This window comes from Carcharhinus amblyrhynchos, chromosome 1, assembly GCF_965287045.1.
Source record: "Carcharhinus amblyrhynchos chromosome 1, sCarAmb.v2.hapA, whole genome shotgun sequence".
NCBI classification, from domain to species: Eukaryota; Metazoa; Chordata; class Chondrichthyes; order Carcharhiniformes; family Carcharhinidae; genus Carcharhinus; species Carcharhinus amblyrhynchos.
Window position 1 is genome coordinate 107,798,728 of NC_137324.1, and position 19,192 is coordinate 107,817,919.

At 41.5% G+C, this 19,192-nt stretch overlaps 1 protein-coding gene across 4 annotated transcripts in view; it reads left to right on the forward strand.

Annotated features, from left to right (window-relative positions):
* Positions 1-19,192, forward strand: part of cops4 (COP9 constitutive photomorphogenic homolog subunit 4 (Arabidopsis)) — a 62,700-nt gene that overhangs the window by 40,152 nt on the left and 3,356 nt on the right. For 2 of the 4 annotated variants that reach the window (XM_080190479.1, XM_080190499.1), the window contains exon 9: positions 9,282-9,378. In XM_080190479.1, the coding sequence (XP_080046605.1) occupies positions 9,282-9,378 (97 nt within the window). The remainder of the gene's footprint in view (positions 1-9,281; positions 9,379-19,192) is intronic. The other 2 variants (XM_080190489.1, XM_080190508.1) reach the window with 1 other exon arrangement.

The window sequence follows — 19,192 nt, forward strand, 5'->3', positions numbered from 1 at the left end:
TGTAACCACACTTGCTGTGACTGTATTTTTTTCCATATTCTTTCATGGGATGTGACGAGCCAGACTTTGTTACCCATCCCTAATTGCCCTTGAAAAGGTTTTGGTGAGGTGTCTTCTTGAACAGCTGCAGTACAAGTGACATAGATACAACTATTAGTACTATCAGGAAGGGTCTTCTAGGTTTTGACCAAGTGACAGTGAAGGAAGTAATACATTTCAATGTCAGAATGCTGTGTGGCTTGGAGGGGACTTTGCAATTGGTCAGTCTTCCCAAACTACTTCTGCTTTTTTTCTTCTAAATAATAGAAGTCATTGGCTTGAAAAATGCTGTCAAATGACGTTTGGTGAAATACTCTGTACATGTTAGAGGTGGCACATCCTGCTGCCATTGTGCATTGATGGTAGAGGGATTGAATGTGGAAGGTGGTGGATGGGTGCCAATCAAATGGGCTGCTTTGTTCTGGATGGTGTTGCACTTCTTGAGTGTTAATGGAGCTGCATTCATCCAGGCAAGTGGAGAATATTCCATCACACTTCTGACTTGTGTTTTACAGATTGTGAACGAGCTGTAGGGAGTCGTGAGGGGGCGGCATGGTGGCACAGTGATTAGCACTGCTGCCTCACAGCGTCAGAGACCTGGATTAAATTCTGCTCTCAGTGAATGTGTGGAGTTTGCATGTTCTCCCCCTGTCTGCGTGCATTTCCTCCTGGGTGTTCTGGTTTCCTTCCACAGTCCAAAGGTGCGCAGGTTAGCCATGCCAAATTGACCCTTAGTGTCAGGGGGATTAGTAGGGTAAATACATGGGTTATGGGGATAGGGCCTGGGCGGCATTGTTGTCAGTGCTGACTCAATGGGCCGAATGGCCTCCTTTTGCACTGTAGGGTTTCTATGAATTTCCTGCATCCCACCTCTGCTTGTAATGACAGCATTTATTTGGCTGATCCAGTTCAATTAGTGGTAACTCTTCAGGATGTTGATATTGGGATGTTCAGCGATGGTAATGCTCTTGAATGACAAATGAAGTTGGTGAGATGCTCTCTTATTGGAGACATTGCCTGGCACTTGGGTTGTGCGAATGTTACTTGCCATTTTCCACCTTTTGCTGCATATGGACACAGACAGTTTCAGTATCTGAGGAGAATGGATGGCATTGGCCACTCCTTCATAAAATGGAATGTGAAGAATTAATTTAATATAGCCAATCAACTGCATGTTATTGTATAATTTATGCAATTGTCCTTTTTATCTTTCTATTAATGTGGTAAAACTTTTCAGTGGGTTTCAATACAAGCTTTCCACTTGAACAGCTAGTTTAACACATTGGTGAAATAATCAGTTCTTTCCAACTCAGTGTAGTTCAAAACAGAGGAATATGCCAACCCTTTTGTTAACCTATATTATTATATGTTATTTACTTAAGGATTACATTCTTAAATTCATTGAAAGCTTTTTATTCTGCATTTGTTTTCGCAAAAACTGTTTTGCTTTTCTTCAGATAGGTGGTATTAATTTTTCATGTCTATTTGTGATGCTTCTATTCCAATGTGGGTCAGACTTGTGCAGTGCTAAGTGCAAAAGCAATCCATTAAATAAATTTGTGCACTATCACTCCTGCTCGTAATGTGCAAAACTAGCCATAGTGTCAGATTGATTGTCAGGCCCATTTAATTCATCAGAATGACCGTTATTGGTGTTGGAATTATCATATCGGTGCAGCAGGGTATGCTTTTCTGTGTTTGAGGCACATTGGGCAAAATCAATTAATCTTTGTCGTGCAAATTAAAAATTGCCCAAACACTGGAAAACTGAAATAAACTCAGGAAATGCTAGAAAAGCACAACAGTTGAGGCAGCTTTGGTAAAAAGGAAAGACAATTTAATATTTTGGGTATAGATGTTTTGCAGGCACAAATATAGTAACTTGTGTTTTCTCCTGATATTGCAGACCAATCAATATTTATATCTTTGGTACCTTTGCACTGTGTTTATGCTATACCTAGTCTGAAATCCTGTACCTTAAAGAACAATTAAATAGTTTGTGTTTAAATTTTGGTGTCAAAAGCACAAAAAAACTTTATCAACTTTTTTTTAAAAAATGATCCTCAAGTTTGTACAAGCTGTGAAAGTTAATACTTTCCATGCTTACAGCAAATTATTGGTTAGCAGCATTGGTTTCCTTCATTTTAATGTCAAAGGCTATTTATTTTATCATATCATATAATTTTATATGTTCAGAAATACCAGAAGAGATCACATCTTGTGTGATATGCATCATAGCATTTATTGCACCTATTTTCTCTGGTACTTCCATGTATGTATGAAGTATCACTGCATTTATCCAGGAGTTTATATTCAAATAAAAGTTGGGTTTGACATCTGAAAAGTTAAGAGCAAGAATTTTAAAACAGATCTATTTCTGGTGCATAGTTTCAATTCTTGCTGAAGATTTATGAAGTGAAACAGGCCAATCATCAGAACTTAGTTCAACATTTATCCTAGACTTTGATATATAATCTAAAACTGTTGTTGAAGGGACTACTATTTAATTTATTTAATTATAAAGAAGGCTATTTTTATGGAAACATCTATTAATGTCAAGGTCCAATGTGACAGGAGGCGTTTAATTGGCATGCTATTGGTCTGCCTCTGGCTTAATAGCCACCCAAAATATCAGCCTGGCTAGCAGGCAGGGGGGGAACTAGCAGCAGGAAGCCATTGGCACTTGTGGTTGAGATTGGGAGACATTGGAGTCAGAGTACATACTAGGAAATGGGGCAGGCAGGCACCTCCTGTTCCACAGAAGAGTGCCAGAAGAGTGATTCCTCAGCAACTCTTGCCTTAGATCAGCAGCCAGACAGCTGGCAGCTCAACCTCCCCCCACCTCTCTTTCCAATAAATAAGTTGTGATGTATTTTGGTCACAACTTTGGACTACTGTTTAGCACCCCATCTGTCTTTTACAGGGAGCTTGCCAATAACCTGATTGTTATTATTGAAAGAGATTGTTTCTTAACACTGATTTTAAACTGAGACCCTTGTCTTCCCTCATAGCAATATTTTCCATTTCAGAGAGCTTGGTAATAGAAACATAGAAATACAGAACATTACAGCACAGTACATGCCTTTCGGCCCTCAATGCTGTGCCGAGCTATGTCCAATCCCAAGATCAAGCTATACCCTCCCTATAATTCTGGTGTGCTCCATGTGTCTCTCTAATAACCGCTTGAAAGTTCCTGAAGTGTCGGAGTCCACTATCACAGCAGGCAGTCTATTCCACACCCCAACCACTTTGAGTAAATGAACCTTTATAGTTATGCTCCCCAGTAACAGCTACATCCGCCCGAGGAAATAATCTCTGCATGTCCATTCTATCAATCCCTCTCATCATCTTTTATAAACCTCTATTAAGTCGCCTCTCATCCTCCTCGGCTCCAAAGAGAAAAGCCCCAGCTCCCTCAACCTTTCCTCATAAGACCTACCCTCCAAACCAGTCAGCATCCTGGTAAATCTCCTCTGCACTCTCTCCAATGCTTCCACGTCCTCCTTATAATGAGGTGACCAGAACTGAACACAATATTCCAAATGTAATCTCACCAATGTCCTGTATAGTTGCAGCATAACCCCACTGCTCTTAAACTCAAGCCCCCTGTTAATAAACACTAACACACTACAAGCCTTCTTCACAGCTCTATCCACTTGAATGGCAACCTTCAGAGATCTGTGGATATGAACCCCAAGATCTCTCTGTTCCTCCACTTTCCTTAGAACCCTGCCGTTGACCCTGTAATCTGCATTCAAGTTTGTCCTATCAAAATGGATCACCTCACACTTATCAGGGTTAAACTCCATCTGCCACTTTTCGGCCCAGCTCTGCATCCCATCAATGTCTCTTTGCAGCCTGCAAGAGCCCTCCATCTCATCCGTTACTTCGCCAATCTTGTGTCATCAGCAAATTTACTAACCCACCGTTCAGCCCCTTCTTCCAAGTCATTGATAAAAATCACAAAAAGCAAAGGACCCAGCACTGACCCCTGTGGTACACCGCTGGTAACTGGCTTCCAGTCTGAAAATTTTCCCTCCACCACCACCCTCTGTCTTCTATGATACAGCCAGTTACTTACCTAGTTGGCCAAATTTCCTTCTATCCCACACCTTCTTCATGAGCCTACCATGGGGCACCTTATCAAATGCCTTACTAAAATCCAAGTATACGACATCAACTGCTCTACCTTCGTCCACACACTTAGTTACCTCCTCAAAGAATTCAATCAAATTTGTGAGTCAGGAGTTACCCCTCACGAAACCATGCTGACTATCCCGGATTAAACTGAATCTTACCAAATGGTCACAAGTCCTGTCTCTCAGGACCCTTTCCATTAACTTACCGACCACCGAAGTAAGACTAACTGGCCTATAATTACCAGGGTCATTCCTATTTACTTTCTTGAAAAGGGGAACAACATTTGTCACTCTCCAGTCCTCTGGCACTATCCCTGTGGACAGTGAGGACCCAAAGATCAAAGCTAAAGGCTCCACAATCTCACCTCTTGCCTCCCAAAGTATTCTAGGAGGTATCCTATTTGGCCTGGGGGACTTATCCACCCTCAGGTTTTTCAAAATTGCTTATACATCATCCCTCAGAACATCTACCTCCTCCATCCTATCAGCCTGATCATGCACATCTCAAAAACATGGCCCCTCTCCTTAGTGAACATTGTAATGTAGTACAATTAGAAAACTTAAGTCACAGTAATTGTTGACCCTTGAGATACCACCTTTGGGAAAGGAGTACGGTAAAAAGTATTTCTGCACATTTAATATTATTGTCACATGTATTAGTATATAGTGAAAAGTATTGTTTCCTGCGTGCTGTACAGACAAAGCATACAGTATATAGAGAAGGAAAAGAGAGTGTGCAGAATGTAGTGTTAAAGTCGTAGCTAGAGTATAGAGAAAGATTAACTTAATGCAAGGCAGGTCCATTCACAAGTCTGATAGCAGCAGGAAAGAAGCTGTTCTTGAGTCGGTTGGTACGTATCCTCAGACTTTAGTATCTTTTTCCCAATGGAAGAAGGTGGAAGAAAATATGTCTGGGGTGTGCAGGGTCCTTGATTATGCTGACTGCTTTTCCACAGCAGTGGGAAGTGTAGACAGATTCAGTGTATAGGAGGCTGGTTTGAGTGGTGAACTGGGCTTCATTCACCACCCTTTGTAGTTTTTTGTGATCTTGAGCAGAGCAGGAGCCATACCAAGCTGTGATGCAACAAGAAAGAATGCTTTCTATGGTGCATCTGTGAAAGTTGGTGAGACATGCGGACATGCCAAATTTCCTTAGCGTCCTGAGAAAGTAATGGGCTTTCTTAACTATAGCATTGGCACGAAGGGACTAGGACAGGGTATTGGTGATTTGGACACCTAAAAACTTGAAGCTCCCAACCATTTCCACTTTGTCCCTATTAATGTACATGATGTGGAGATGCTGATATTAGACTGGGGTAAACACAGTAAGAAGTCTCACAACACCAGGTTAAAGTCCAACAGTTTATTTGGTAGAACAAGCCACTAGCTTTTGGAGCGTTGCCTCTTCATCAGGTTAGTGGGAGTTCTGTTCACAAACAGGGCATATAAAGACACAAACTCAATTTACAAAATAATGGTTGGAATGCAAGTCTTTACAGGTAATCAAGTCTTAAAGATACAGACAATGTGAGTGGAGAGAGGGTTAAGCACAGGTTAAAGAGATGTGTATTGTCTCCAGCCGGGACAGTTAATAAGATTTCTCTAATGGAGATTTTTGAGAGATTTCTTTCTGATAGGATGTCCTGTTGTCTCTTATCTTGCTCACCTACTTTGCTTTCTAACTTCCTTCTCATTTTTGAAAAAATGCCCACTTCCACAGCCACATTTTCTTCCTGGACATTTGGCTCTGAATTCAGCTTACTCCATGTAGATTCCACCTTAAATTTCACCCTTCATGTTATGAGTAGGGCCAGCATGATGGTGCAGTGGTTAGCGCTGCTGTCTCTCAGCTCCAGAGACCCATGTTTGATTCTGGCCTTGGTGCCTGTCTAGAGTTTGCATGTTCTTCCCATGTCTTCTTGGATTTTTGCCAGGTTCTTCCCACAGTCTAAAGAGAAGCAGGTTAGGTGGATTGGCCATGGTAAATTGCTCCTCAGTTTGTCTGAGTGTGTGCCATGTGATGGACTGGCATCTCGTCCTGGGTATATTCTGACTAATGCCCAGTGTCTGCCGGGATAGGCCCGTGACCCTGAATTGGGGTAATTGGTTAAGCGAAAGTGAAGTATTATGAGTAGAGATATCGTCAAGACATCCCAAACTCCTTGGACTGTTGTTCTCGCTGCATCCTAGGATGCACACTCAGTGCCGTGTGCTGCCATATGCACGCTCAATCTCTCCCTTAAGCAACATCAATTCATCCCAACACAAAGCTGTCCTGGTTTACAATTTCATTTTGTCTCTCACTTCATTTAGCATCTTTAACAATAAAGTTTTCTCTTCCTTTCAGATGCGAAGGATCATAAAACTTCACTAACTCAAGGGTATTGATACCCTGCTGAATCTTCCTCTCCTTCCCTCCAATTCCCTACCCCCCTTGTGCTTCACCCCTTGCTGTGTCTTCACTTACTTCTGCTCTCTGACTCTGAATGTTCTGTCTCAGCAAAGGCTTTAGTTTCATTCAATTATGTCTTCACCTCCATGCCATCATTTTTGACCAGTAGTCCAATCTCCCTTTCAAACAGTTATGTCATGCCAGCAGCTGTCAATTAAAGTGTCTAGTGAAGGTCAGGAGATAGTGTCCAGGTGGAAGGAGAACGTTGGAAACACTTGAAAGGGTCATTCTCAATTTCTCTGCTCCTCTTATTTCCTCTAACCTATCTGTCTTGGAACTTGCTGCATTCCATTTTCTCAGATCCAAATCTTACATCATCATCAGATATACTGACAAGTGGACAGGTTATCTGACATCCTGACCTCTACCTTGCAGCTACCAAACACCAACTCCCTGGCACGTCCTCCTACCTCCTCCTAGGCAGTAACCCACTACTAAGCATCAAGCCATTCTGTCCAAAACTGTCATTGACCTTGGAGATCTTCCATCCACAGCCTTCATTTTCATAGAACCCCGAGCACCAAACAACCTGCTTCTAGCTTCTTCCCAATTATTTCAGCCTGTTCATGTCCAACTGAGCTTATTCCTCACTATCTCAGCATTTTTAGTTCTCGCCTTCTAGACTCTTTTCCTACCTACATCTGCAACTCTTTCAATGCCCCATGTGACTTCAGCAATTATCAGTTCCCTGGCCCTAACGATTTCCTCTTTACATTCAATCACTCAACACTTCCATTTCCCACCAGGATGGTCTTAGAGCTCTCTGCTTCTTTCTCAAACAGAGGTCAGGCCAGTCTCCATCCACTACCACCATCCTCCTCCATCTGGCTGAGCTTGTTCTCAATCGGAACAACTTTTCCATCAACTTCACTCACTTCAAATAAAAGATATTGCTGAGCGTTCCCACATGGGTTCCAGTTATGCCTGGCTTTTTGTAGAATATGTGGAACATACATTATTCCAGTCCTACTTAAGACCCCTCCATCATCTGATTTTGAGTCCTGCTCTTACCATGAACTGGAAAACTTCATTGATTTTGTTTCCAATTTCCACAGTTCCCACCCCTTCTCCGGGTCCAGTCTGCATGGGTTTTTTCTGGGTGCTCCAGGTTTCCTCCCACTGTGGAAAAACGTGTTAGTTGGGTGCATTGACCATGCTAAGTTCTCCCTCAATGTTACCAAACAGGCACAGGAGTGTGGCAACTAGGGTATTTACACAGTAACTTCACTGCCGTGTTAATGTAAGCCTAATTGTGACACTGATAAATAAACTTCAGCTTTGACTTCCCTTTCCTTCCTCAATTTCTCTTCCATTTCTGGAATTAGGTTACAGACTACTATGCACTACAAACCTATGGTCTCCCACAGCTATCTCAACTACTTTTCCTCACACCCTGCTTCCTGTTACGACCCTCTTCCATTCTCCCAGTTTCTTTTTCTCAGTGACATCTGTTCTGACAGTGCAACCTTCCACACTCGCTCACACTTCTGATTTATGCTGCATTTTCCCCAACTGAGGCTTCTAGCTCACCATAGTTGACTGGGCCCTCCACTATCTCTGATCCATTTTCCCATTACTGCTTTCACCCCTTACCCTTCCTCCCAGATTCAAGATCAGGTTCCTTTGACCTCATCTCCCAACTCACCAGCCGCTGTGTTCAATGGATCATCCTCCCCAGCTCCAATGTGATACACCACTAAACTGGTTTTCCCTGCCCATGCTTTTCAACATTCCGAAAGGACCTTTCCCTTTGTGACATTCCTGTTCACTCTTCACTGACCCCTTCCCTTCTCTGCAGCACTTTTCATCACCTGCTGTTTCATCTCCTCCCTTTTCACTGTCCAAGGCCCCCCACACACACTTTCCAAGTGAAACTGTGAGTTACTTGTAGTTTGAATTTAGTATATTTTATTCACTGTTCACAATGTGGTCTCCCCTACAAAATCTTAACCAAATGCAGATTGGGTGACCACTTTGCAGAACACTGACACTTAGTTCATAAGCACGATACCAAATTTCTGGTGGGTTGACACTTTAATTCTCCACCTTGTTTCCTTGCCCACTTTTCTGTCCATGGTCTGCTACGTTGTTCCAGTGAATCTCAACATAAGCTTGAGGAACAGAACCTTATTCAGCTTGGCACTCTACAGCTTTCCAGCCTTAAGATCAATGGCTTTAGATCATAACCTCTGCATTCATCATGTATGTGTTTTTTCTGGGATGGTCTTTTGCTTTTTTCTTTATCCTTTCGTGTTGCATCCATACGGCTGCTATGTAGCCATTCATGTCTCATTTGAACACAATCTTTGTTTCTTTACCATGCTTATGGTTGCTTTCTTTGGCTGTTGCATTATGAAATCTTTTGTTATTTCGTTTCCCTGCCCACTACCTTATCACAAACCATCTCCTGTTCTTCCTGCCCCTCCCCTCACTTCTCCCCCTTCCACCGATTTAAAATCTCTGGTATTTCTATCTTTTCTCATTTCTGATTCAAGGTCATCGACTTGGAACATCAACCCTGATTCTTTCCACAGGTGCTGCCTGACCTGCTGAGCATTTCTTCATTTTAGTTTTATTTCAGATTCCCAGCATCTGCAGTATTTTGCTGATGAATTAATTGTTTCTTTTTGTTTTCTCCCCTCCCAAACTAGGCAGAAAAAATTGCCTCTCAGATGATCACAGAAGGGCGAATGAATGGATTTATTGATCAAATTGATGGAATTGTCCACTTTGAAAGTAAGTGCTTTTGTAAGTGCCTCTTTTCTGAAAATTATTCTTTTTTTATATTTTTAATTTTTCATAAAGCCGAGAATCTTGCATGATTAAATTCAGGTGCTGACCTCAAACAAATTTGACCACAACAACCTCACAATTATTTTTCCTACCAGCAGTTTAAATGAGGGGGCTGCCCTCGCATGCAATGATTTCGCAGCCAAACAGACAATCAATTACGTTGCAATATTCATATCCAGTAAACCAGGAACTTAAAAGCACCTAAAGTATTTAACTCTAAGTTTCAGAAAGCGAAATAAATATATAATTAAGATTGAAGTGAAAATAAAGGTTAACAGGCTTTAAAAATGTCTTGTTTTTATATATGTGTGGATTTTTTTTATCACTAAAGACATTTGACATTCCATAAATATATGATTAACTATTCAGGGTTTCTAAGGGTATTCTGCGGTAATTTTGTACGCTATTTAAAAACTCAATTACACCTTATTCAACAAGGGGTAACTTTTAAGGGCTCTTATAGCAAGGCAAGCTATGTAGAAGTGGAAGTTTTAATCAATTCATGGTTGAAATGGAGAACATAGTAGTCATGATGTGGGTATGCCGGCGTTGGACTGGCGTAAACACAGTAAAAAGTCTGACAACACCAGGTTTTAGTCCAACCGATTTATTTGATAGTACTCACAAGCTTTCGAGGTTTCCCTCTTCGTCAGGTGAATGGAGAGTTCTGGCCTCAGAGCATATAAAGCACAGGCAGTTTAGAGATAATCTCTAAACTGTCTGTGCTTTATATGCTCTGTCTGAGGCCAGAACTCTCCATTCACCTGACGAAGAGGGAAACCTCGAAAGCTTGTGAGTATTATCAAATAAATCGGTTGGACTAAAACCTGGTGTTGTCAGACTTTTTACTGTGAAATGGAGAACACAGCCTGGGAACCTTTAGAGCAAACCTTTCAGAAGAACATAGACTTTCAGGAAGTAGCTCTGGATTTTTGCACTGCATGGAGCATATCCAGATTCTTGACATTACCATCTGTTTCAGTGGAGTAATTATGGCTTGACCAACATCATCAAAGCAAAAATCTTAGGTCACTATGACAATTTGATAGTATAAATGTTACAGGATATGGCTGACTCTTGTGCCTATTGTTTTCAATGCAGTAAACTCCCACCTCTTCTGGATTAAGGATATTTTCAAAGATATTATGCCAAATCTTGCTGGAAAATTTATGATAAGTAATAGTGGTAAATGCCATTATTGATGTACAAATTAGATTCAGGGGATTAAAATATATCAGCATGAGTTCTAACCTCCAGAACAAGCAGTGGAAGGGTGCATTTCTGAATGGAGAGCTGTGACAAGTGAAGTTCCTTAGGGATCAGTGCTGGGATCTTTGCTGTTTGTAATATATATAAATGATTTAGAGGAAAATGTAACTGGTTTGATTAGTAAGTTTGCGGACGACACAAAGGTTGGTGGATTTGCGGATAGTGATGAGGACCATCAGGATATAGATCGGTTGGAGACTTTGGGCAGAGAGATGGCAGATGGAGTTTAATCTGGACAAATGTGAGGTAATGTATTTTGGAAGGTCTAATACAGATAGGAAATATACAGTAGATGGCAGAACCCTCAAGAGTATTAATAGACAAAGGGATCTGGGTATACACTACACAGGTCACTAAAATTGGCAGTGCAGATGGAGAAGGTAGTCAAGAAGGCATAGGGCATGCTTGCCTTCATTGGACAGGGCATTGAGTTTAAAAATTGGCAAGTCATGTTGCAGCTTTATTAGAACTTTAGGCCGCACTTGGAATATAGTGTTCAATTCTGGTCGCCATATTCCCAGAAGGATAGGGAGGCTTTGGAGACGGTACAGAAAAGAGTTACGGGGATGTTACCTGGTATGGAGAGCATTAGCTATGGGAAGAGATTGAAGAAACTTGGTTTGTTCTCACTGGAACAACAGAGGTTGAAGGGCGACCTGATAGAAGTCTACAAGATTATGAGCGGCATGGACAGAGTGGATAGTCAGAAGCTTTTTCCCCAGAGTGGAAGAGTCAATTACTAGAAGGCACAGGTTTAAGGTGCAAGGGACAAGGTTTAAAGGAGATATACGAGGCAAATTTTTTACAGTGTAGTGGGTGCCTACTACTCCCACTAGTAAGCACCCACTATCTGTGTAAAAGAAGCGGTTACGGTAGTGACTTCTAAGGGGCGTCTTGACAAATACATGAATAGGATGGAAATAGAGGGTTATGGTCCCTGGAAGGGTAGGGGTTTTAGTTAGGTCGGGCAGCATGGTCGGTGCAGGCTTGGAAGGCCGAAGGGCCTGTTCCTGTGTTGTAATTATCTTTGTTCTAACATGCTGGTGCATTTAAGTCCTGCATATGGCATCTCGCCCTTAACTATCCCAAGAATTTGCTAATTAATCACCTATTAAGCACACTGCAGAATGTTAGGTTGCTGATTAAGAGCACACATATCCTTTAAACAATGTAATTGCTAATATAATGGCAATCAAACTTTCTGGCACAGAGAGGAAACAATCTAAAATATTCAGTCTCATTCTAGCATGTAGTAAATTCTTTGAGATTTAAAAATTGTCAAATTTTAGATTTTTTTCCTTTTTCTGTCTTTTTCTTAATCCAATCTATCTATCTTTCCCTGTTACAGTTCCTGTACCTAAATGGCCACTAATGCACCTCCCTCTGTTATTTTACTTTTTTTCTCAGTTCTTGAATCTGAAGGCATAGGGAGATATAAGTTGGTCCTGCCATTCACTAACATTTCAGATGCCCTGTTGCCCTTGCTATGGTGCTGTTCGCTCACGTTCCCAACAAGTTATGATTTTTGAGTTGAGAGGTCATATGGAAAATTCTAAACAATACTGTGCATCCGCCCCAATGCTGCAATGCTGCACTCCAATGTTTAACCCAAATGTAGCACATTAATGTCTGCTTATAATCTAGTAGCGCTCCAAATGAAAGGCGGCCCTAATTCAAGTTAATGGTGCACATGTAATATCTTCAGTTTAAATATCCCAATTTTACCTTTTCCTTTCCTGCAGGCAGTGACATATTCAGTCCTGTGGAAATAGGCCATTCTCCAGTAGTTTATTTATATGACCAATCTTCATCTGTAAACTTAGACAGTGAGTAATGACAGACTGTTAAACACTGTAGGTATCTCAGTCAAGACTACTGTTACCGATAGCTCATGTCCACAAGCTCACCGAGTATCATTTAGGAGTGGAAATCTGATCATATTTTCTTCACTACTTCCATAGCCCAGGAGTTTTGAGGAAATTGTGAAGACTCACCTGCCGTTAAGCTAAACTTATTCCAAAGCAACTGGAGAAAGAACCAGCATCTTTCCTAATATGCATTGGTCAATTCTGCACTATTCCACAACTTCTACTAACTAAACAACTGAAGGAGCCCCATATTCAATTCAGTAATTCCAATATTGTGAGCACAAAAACAACCAAAACATCTACTCTTCGTAAGCGAAATGTGTTTTATATGTTCTTCAGGACGGCTTGGTAAATAATTACTTTTTATTAATTAATAGACCGTATGTAAACAGTTCATCCCTGATTTTGATCATCTTCTGAATGAAATCAGCAGGCTTTTTCAAACTGGGGGAAGCATGGTTAAACTGTGTTGATTTGATTTATTATTGTCACATGTATTGAGATACAGTAAGAAGTACTGTTTCATGCACACTATACAGACAAAAAATACCATTCACAGAGTACAAAGGGGAGAGGGAAAGGAAAGAGTGCAGAATATAGTGTTGCAGTCACAGCTAGGATTTAGAGAAAGATCAACTTAATATAAGGTGGGTCCATTCAAAGTCTGATGGTACCAGGGAAGCAGCTGTTCGGTTGATACGTGGTCTCACTTTTGTATATTTTTCCCGATGGAAGAAAGTGGACGAGCGTCAGGAGTGCATGGGGTCCTTGATTATGCTGGCTGCTTTTCTGAGGTAGCAGAAAGTGTAGACGGAGTTAATGCATGGGGGATTAGGCTACATTCACAACCCTTTGTAGTTTCTTACCAAGTCTCTTGCCATAACAAGTTGTGATACGTCCAGGAAGAATGCTTTTTATGGTGCATCTGTAAAAATTGGTTGAAGTCATAGCAGACATGCCGATTTTCCTAAGCCTCCTGAGAAAGTAGAGGTGCTGGTAGGCCTTCTTAACTGCAGCATCAGCTTGGAGGGACTAGGGCAGGTTATTGATGATCTGGACACCTAGAAACTTGAAGCTCGCGATCATTTCCACTTCACCACCATTGATGTAAACAGGGGAATGTTCTCAACAATGCGTTCTGAGGTTGATGACTATCTCCTTCATTTTACTAACATTGAGGAAGAGGTTATTGTCCTCTCCTGACAGGTGTAAAATTCCAGCAGGAATTGCCAAATAGCAATCTAAGCAGGAACTGTGGCTGAAATTTGCTCCCTAGATTAGGGCATTGAGACGCTGTTATTTTGTTGAAGATAATGGCATAATAATAATGTCACTAAACTCTCAATTACAAAGTGCCAACCTAATTCTCTGGGTACATGGGTTCAAATCCTACGATGGCAGTTGGAATTGAATTCAATTGATAAAGCTAAAATTAAAAGTTAGTCTCTATAATAGTGACCATTGTTGTAAAAACATATCCAGTTCATTCATGTCCTACAGGAGATGAAATCTGCTGTCTTTATCTTGTTTCTCTTACATGTGACTCCAACTTACAGCAATGTGGTTAACTCTTAAATGCTGTAGGAAGCCATTCAGTTGTATCAAACCACTACAGAAAAGTCAGCAAGGAATGAAACTGGACGGACCACTTCCATCAGCCTTTGCAGGGTCAACAGGGCTGGGTTTGCCATGTCCAACTAACTAATATCTGGTCTTGTACCAAAATTGGAATTACTAAATTGAATTTGGAGCCCATTCAATTATTTAGTTAGTAAAAGTTGTGTGATGATGCAGAATTGACCAATATATACCAGGAAAGAAGCAGGTTCTTGCTCCTGTTGCTTCAGAATGAGCTATCAATTTGAAGAGCAAGTAAGCCGTCACAATCTCCCTCAAAACTCCACAGGCACAACGGATCCTTAAGAGATGGTAGCACGGTGCTTTACAGTCGTGAGGCAAAAGCTCTAGGAGACCTCACCATTGACTTCAGAACCTGTGAAGTCTCTCAGCATTAGGCCAAACATGGCCAAGGAAACCACTTACTGATTTAGCACTCACCCCCAACGTTTCCTAAGAATCAGTACTCCTCAGTGTGGAACACACTTGGAAGAAGCACTAAGTGTTCTCTGGATGGTGAACTTCTATAGCACCACTGCTGACCAAGCTGGTCAAGTGCTGAAGGACATAGCCGCTGGACTGAATTTGTAGTAGATGGTGAGTGAATCAACAAAAGGGAAAAAACCTACTTACCTCATCCTCACCAACCTGCCTGCTGCAGATGTATCAGTCCATGATTGCATTGGCAAAAATGACCAACACAGAGTCCTGGTGGAGACAAAGGCCCATCTTCATATTGAGGACACCCTCCATCAAGTTGTGTGATATTTTAATGTGCTAAAAGGAATAGATTTCGAATAGATCTCACAAAAGTGGGAATCCATGAGACATTGTGAACCTTCAGCAGCAGCAGAATTCTGTTCAACCACAATCTGTAATCTCATAGTTTAATATATCCCTCACTCTACCTACCATTGCCATCAAACTGGGGGATCAACCCTGGTGTGATGAAGAATGCAACAGGACATGCCAGGAGAACATAGCAACTATGCCTAATTTAAGGCAGAACTAAAAATTAGGTGTCAACCTGGTGAAGCTACAATGCAGAACCATCTCCGTACCAAAAAGGCTGAAGAATTTGTAACCATCTTCATCCAGAAGTACTGAATGAATGATCCACTTCAGCCTACTCCTGTGGTCCAGGGATCACAGATTTCAGTCTTCAGCCAGTCTGATTCACTCGATGTGATATGAAGAAACAGTTGAAGAAACTGCATACTGCAAAGACTATGGACTGTAACAATATTTTGTCAATGCTGAAGACTTGTGCTCCAGGACTTGGTGCTACAACGCTGGCATTTACCTAGCAATGTGGAAAATCAACCAGGTATTCCCTGCCCATAAACAGCAGGACAAATCCAACCCAACCAATTATCATCTCATCAGTCTACTCTTAATCATCGACAAAGTTATGGAAAGGGTCATCAACAGTTTTATCCAGTGGCATTTTCTCAGCAAAGCCTGCTCACTGATGCTCATTTTGGGTTCTGCCAGGGCCACTCAGCTCCTGACCTCATTATAGCCCTGATCCAAACATAGACAAAAGAGCTGAACTCCAGAGGTACAGTGAGGATGGAGGCCCTTGACATCAAGGCAGCATTTTACTGAGTGTGGCATCAAGGGGCCCTAGCAAAACTTAGTTAATGGGAAACAGGGAAAACACTCCATTAGTTGGAGTCAAAGTTGTTGGTGGTCAATCATCTCAGTCCAGGGACATTATTGCAGGAGTTCCTCAAAGTAGTGTCCTCAGCCCAACCATCTTCAACTGTTCCAAAAATGCCTTTTCCTCCATCACAAGGTCAGAAGCAAAAATGATTGCTGATGATTGCATAATGTTCAGCACCATTTGCAACCCCTCAGATGCTGCAGCATTCCGCGTCCATATGTAGCAAGACGTGGCCAACATTGAGGCATGGGCTGATAAGTGGCAGATAATATTTGTGCCACGCAAATGCCAGTCGAGAGCTACCTCCAGCAAGAGAGAATTTCACCATTTCCTTTTGGCATTCAGTAGCATTACCATTACTGAATCCCCCACTATCAACATGTTGGATGTTTCCCATTGATGATAAATCGAACTGGACCTGTCATAATACTGCGACTACAAGAGCAGGTTAGAGGCTGAGAATTCGGTAGCTTGCCTGCTACCTATAACACACAAGTCAGGTGTGTGATGGAATATTCTCCACTTGCCTGGATGAGTGCAGTTCCAACAATGCTCAAGATGCCTGATAGCATCCAGGACAAAGCAGCCTGATTGGCACCCCAGTTGATCGGCAACCCATCCAAGACCGTGAGTATTCATTCCCTGCATCACCAGTGCACAGTGGCAGCAATGCAATGCAGCATCCTGCAAAGACTCCTTCAAGAGCAACTTCCAAACTTGCAGCCTTGACCAACTAGAAGTTCAAGGTCAGCAGATGCATGGGAACACACACTATTCAGATTTGTAACTAAATCACTGTTCCTGAGTCAAAATTCTGGAACTCCCTAACAGTCGTACATGACATGGACTGCAGCGATTCTAGAAAGCTGCTTACCACCACCTTCTCAAGGTCAGTTAGAGATGGACAAGAAATGCTGGCCTAGGCAGCAAAGCGCACATTCTTACAAAATAAATAAACAAATCCCTTGCTGCTAGCTCAAGACTGACTAGCAGTCAATATTGGAACCTTCCCTTGTTGACACGACTCAGCCACATACTGCCTTTATGAAGAGAGTCACTGGGAAGTTGATCTAAAGTTTGTAATGATTCAATTCAATATGTTTGAAATAATTCACATTTTTAAAGAGATGATGGTTGAAGCAGATAATGTTTTTTCCCTGTTTCTTGTGGGGAAAAAAAAATAATCTTAGCAATATTGAATTACTTTTGGTATTTTATAAAGTTATTGTTGCTCACTTTCCTGAAGATTTTGATAATGCTAGAAATTGAATATATCAGTGTACACAGAGTACCTTCATCCTGTCATGATCTCCACTATAGTTTTATTTATTTATCTTTTAGTGCTACAGTGGAAGCAGCAAGCTTTTTTACAAAAAAGGTGTATATTAATGGACATAGAATTTAATAGTTAATTTGTTTATAATTCTTTAAAATTACTTAAATCTTGATGCATTTTAAAATTGATTTTTTTTTAGAAACATAATTCAAAACTGATTTAGCCAAAGAAGACAGAGGATAGCAGTGGAAGGGTGTTTTTCTGAATGGAGGTCTGTAACTAATGGTGTCCCGTAGGGATCAGTGCTGGGACCTCTGCTGTTTGTAATATATAGAAATGATTTGGAAGAAAATGTAGCTGGTCTGATTAGAAAGTTTGCAGATAATACAAAGATTGGCGGAGTTGTGGATAGTGATGAAGATTGTCAGAGAATACAGCAGAATATAGATAGGCTGGAAAAATGGGCAAAGAAATGGAAGATGGAATTTTACCTGGATAGATGTGAGGTGATCCATTTTGGTAGATTCAATTTAGGTAGGAGCTATAAAATAGCATGGAAACACAGAGGTCTGGAGTACAGGTCCACAGATCCTTAAAAATGGCAGCACAGGAGAAAAAGGTGGTGAAGATAGCATATGGCATGCTTGCCTTCATCAGATAGGGCGTCAAGGATGAAAGTTGGCAAATTATGTTACAGTTGTATAAAACGTTGGTTAGGCCACATTTGAAACACTGTGGCCAGTTCTGGTCACCACACTACCAGAAGGAGGAGTGAACTTTGGAGAGAGTCCAGTAAAGGTTTACCAGGGTATTTCCTGGTATGGAGGGTATTAGCTATGAGGGAAGATTGAATAAACTGGGATTGTTCTCCCTGGAAAGATGGAGGCTGAATGGCGACCTGATAGAAGTTTATAAAATTTATGAGAGGTAAAGACAGGGTGAAAAGTTGGAAGCTTTTTCCGAGGGCAGAAATGACAATTACAAGGGGATACAAGTTCAAGATAAAGGGGGGAAGGTTCAGTGGAGATGTTGGGGGGTGGGGAAGCTTTTTTACACAGAGGGTAATGGGCGCCTGGAATGCAGTCAAGTGAGGCGTTTGAGGCAGACACATTAGCCACATTTAAGACTTATCTTGATAGGCATATGAACAAACGGGAATATAACTGGTGCAGGCATGGAGGCCGAAAGGCCTGTTTCTGTGCTGTACTGTCCTTTGTTCTTTATATAGAAAGTATTTGGCCCTTGGTGTCTGCACCACCATTCAATATGATCATGGCTGATCATGCACTTTTCAGTATCCTACTCCTGCTTTTTCTCCATACCCCTTGATCCCTTTAGCCACAAGGGCCACGTCCAACTCCCTCTTGAATATATCTAACAAACTGGCTCTGACAGCTTTTCGTGGTAGAGAATTCCACAACTCTGAGTGAAGAAGTTCGTTCTCATCTCAGTCCTGAATAGCTTATCCCTTATTCTTAGAATGTGACCCATAGTTCTCTACTTCCCCAACATTGGATCATTCTTCCCACATCTAGCCTGTCCAGTCCCATTAGGATTTTATATGTTTCTATGGGATCCCCTCTAGTTCTCTACATTCCAGTGAGTACAAGCCCATCAGTCCAGTCTTTCTTCATATCTCAGTCCTGCCATTCTGGAAATCAGTCTGGTGAACCTTTGCTGGATTCCCTCGATAGCAAGAACATCCTTTCTCAGGCAAGGAGACTAAAACTGCACACAATACTCAAGGTATGGCCTCACCAAGGCCGTGTATAACTGCAGCAAGACATCCCTACTCCTATACACAAATCCTCTTGCTATGAAGGCCAGCATGCCATTAGCTTTCCTCACCACCTGTTGTACCAGCATGCCAACCTTCAGCAACTATTTCACCATAACAACAGGTCATGTTGTGCATCACGTTTTCCTAAACTACCACCATTCAGATAATCTTCCTTCTTGTTTGTACCACCAAAATGGATAATCTCATATTTATCTACCTTTTTATTGTATTTGCCCACTCAGTCAGCTTGTTCAAGTCATCCTGTAGTCTCTTAGCATCCTCCTCACAGCACA